Source organism: Lathyrus oleraceus, chromosome 4 (genome assembly GCF_024323335.1).
Source record: "Lathyrus oleraceus cultivar Zhongwan6 chromosome 4, CAAS_Psat_ZW6_1.0, whole genome shotgun sequence".
In the NCBI taxonomy this organism is placed as follows: Eukaryota; Viridiplantae; Streptophyta; class Magnoliopsida; order Fabales; family Fabaceae; genus Lathyrus; species Lathyrus oleraceus.
The window spans coordinates 210,786,885-210,789,414 of NC_066582.1; the positions used below are offsets into that span (position 1 = coordinate 210,786,885).

A 2,530-nucleotide genomic window follows, 5' to 3' on the forward strand; every position below is an offset into this window, starting at 1 on the left:
GCATGGCTACAGTGTACAATTCCAGACAGCCCTTGTATATAATTGAGCCTTTAACTTTCAAATTAAATCATACACACAATGGCTCAAAACCATATCACAGTTCAAATCCATTATAATAGAAGTATTTTTCCAGATGTTAATATCGGAGTCATATTTCAAAACACAAACGTACAGCAACTCAAAATACACCTCAGATCCAATTACACGCGTCTAAAAGAAAGACTCGAAAACAAGCTCCAACAACAGATAACTGATATTTATTATTGATATCCATGTTTTAAGGACGGTGTTAACAGCGTGACTCATACAACAACGAAAATAGAAAACGAAAATGATGTCGGGTTAATGTTCCAGTGCCATTCGACGTATAATTTGTCAGATGTGATTGAGTTATACGTATGCTTAGTAGACAACGATGAGGGTGATTAAGTAACGTATCCAACGCAAACTTCTCAATCTCATCAATATCAAATGAGTCAAGAGACTATACTGTCGTTGACACCAGTTCCAGATGAGGATGTCAGAAATGATAGTGACTATGTAGAAGCGCGGTACGTAGATACGCATAATCTTTTCAGTGGAGAAAGTGATAACTCTAACAACGATATCCCCGTGGTGCATCAAGATCAAGTGCAAGATCTGTACAATCCACCACTACACATGAGAAATCCCACATACTCACTTGACGAAGATGCATCAATTTTTGAAACCATGGAGCCACTTCAGATAGAGGGGGGGTTGCTTGGCATGGAATTTAATAGCAAAGAGGGATGTGTATTCGCCATTCGCCAATTTCACATCAGAAACTGTCTTGATTATTCCGTTTATAAGTATGATTCTAAACGACTCATAATCAAGTGTGTTAACGAAGAATGCGCCTTCAAATGCAGAGCATATGTGGGGAAGGGGAGTGGTAAGTGGGTGATCACTAAGGTTAGCGGCCCGCACACATGCATGTCTTCCACAATGTCTCAAGATCATAGAAAACTTGCCTCTAATCTAATATGTAACAATATCAAGTCTCTAATCAACAGTGATGCCTCACTGAAAGTGAAACACATCATCGCTCATATTCGGGAGACATTCAACTACACAATCTCTTACAAAAAGGCGTGTATTTCAAAGAATAAGGCTATCGCTGCTATTTATGGAAACTGGGAGACTTCATACAACGACCTGCCGCAATGGTTGCTGGTCATGAAAACATTTCTACCAGGTACTATAATAGAACTCGAGACCCTTCCTATATTTTCAAATGAAGGGACTCAAATCAGTAGTGCTAGAGTTTTTCACCGTCTTTTTTGGGCTTTCCAACCATGCATCAAGGTTTTTGCATTCTGCAAACCGGTGGTTCAAGTAGATGGCACATGGTTATATGGAAAGTACAGGGGAACTTTGTTAATGGCTGTGGCACAAGACAGAAATAGGAACATATTTCCAATAGCTTTTGCATTGGTAGAGGGGTGAAACTGGAGAAGCATGGAGTTTTTTCTTGAGAAATCTTAGAATGCATGTCACACCACAACCCAACCTATGTTTGATATCAGATCGACATGAGTCAATAAAGAGTGCCTATAATAACCCGAATAATGGATGGCAACACCCTCCCTCCTCACACGTCTATTGCATCAGACATATAGCGCAAAACTTCATGAGGGAATTCAGAGACAAGGAACTTCGAAAAAAAATTTAACATGGGTATCTTCCAAAACATATCTTTGTTACCATATCTAACATTAACTTCTACATACTAATTTAGTTTTCATTTTCATTTTCAGGGTATGCATTAAATGAGGCAACATATGAATACTACAGGGGAGAGATACGTAAGGTTAACATAGAAGCGTTAGAATGGGTAGACAATATTCCAAGAGAAAAATGGACGAGATCATTCGATGGAGGGAAATGTTGGGGTCATATGACTACCAACCTTGCAGAATCAATGAACTCAGTTTTAAAATCCACACGCAGCCTACCTATTACCGCTTTGGTAAAATCAACATATTATCGATTGGGCACACTGTTTGGGAAAAGAGGACATGATTGGACTAAAATGTTGGGTTCTGGCCAACTGTTCACTGAAAACTGCATGAAGGGAATTGAGGAGGAAGTAATCAAATCAAATAGCCACACGGTTATGCAATTTGATCATGAGAGGTTTTGCTTCCTGGTCAAGGAAACTTTTTATCATAGTGACGGCAGACCGACTACCCATTACAACGTCGACCTTCAGAATCTTACGTGTGAGTGTGGAAGATTCCAAACGTTTCATGTCCCTTGCTCACATGTTATTGCAGCGTGTTCAAGCATAAGACAAGATTATTCTGCGCATATTGCTAACGTGTTCAAAGTTGTAAATGTATTTAAGGTCTACGAGGAAAGTTTCCTCGGGATCCCGACCGAAACAAGTTGGCCACAATATGAAGGTGACATGTTAGGCCACAACGACTGCATGCGGAGAAACAAGAAAGGTCGCCCAAATAGTTGTCGGATTAGAACTGAAATGGACAACGTTGAAAAAGAAAAAAGG

General features: G+C 39.6%; 1 protein-coding gene across 1 annotated transcript; it reads left to right on the forward strand.

Moving 5' to 3' along the window:
• The first annotated feature begins 471 nt into the window (after positions 1 to 471).
• Positions 472 to 1,467, forward strand: LOC127136705 (uncharacterized). The gene has a single exon (XM_051063237.1). It carries the CDS (start codon positions 472 to 474, stop codon positions 1,465 to 1,467), a length of 996 nt encoding a protein of 331 aa, XP_050919194.1.
• The last annotated feature ends 1,063 nt before the right edge of the window (positions 1,468 to 2,530 follow it).

Bases quoted from the DNA above. Each gene is read 5' to 3' on its own strand.
- LOC127136705 (XM_051063237.1), top strand. From the start codon at position 472: ATGAGTCAAGAGACTATACTGTCGTTGACACCAGTTCCAGATGAGGAT.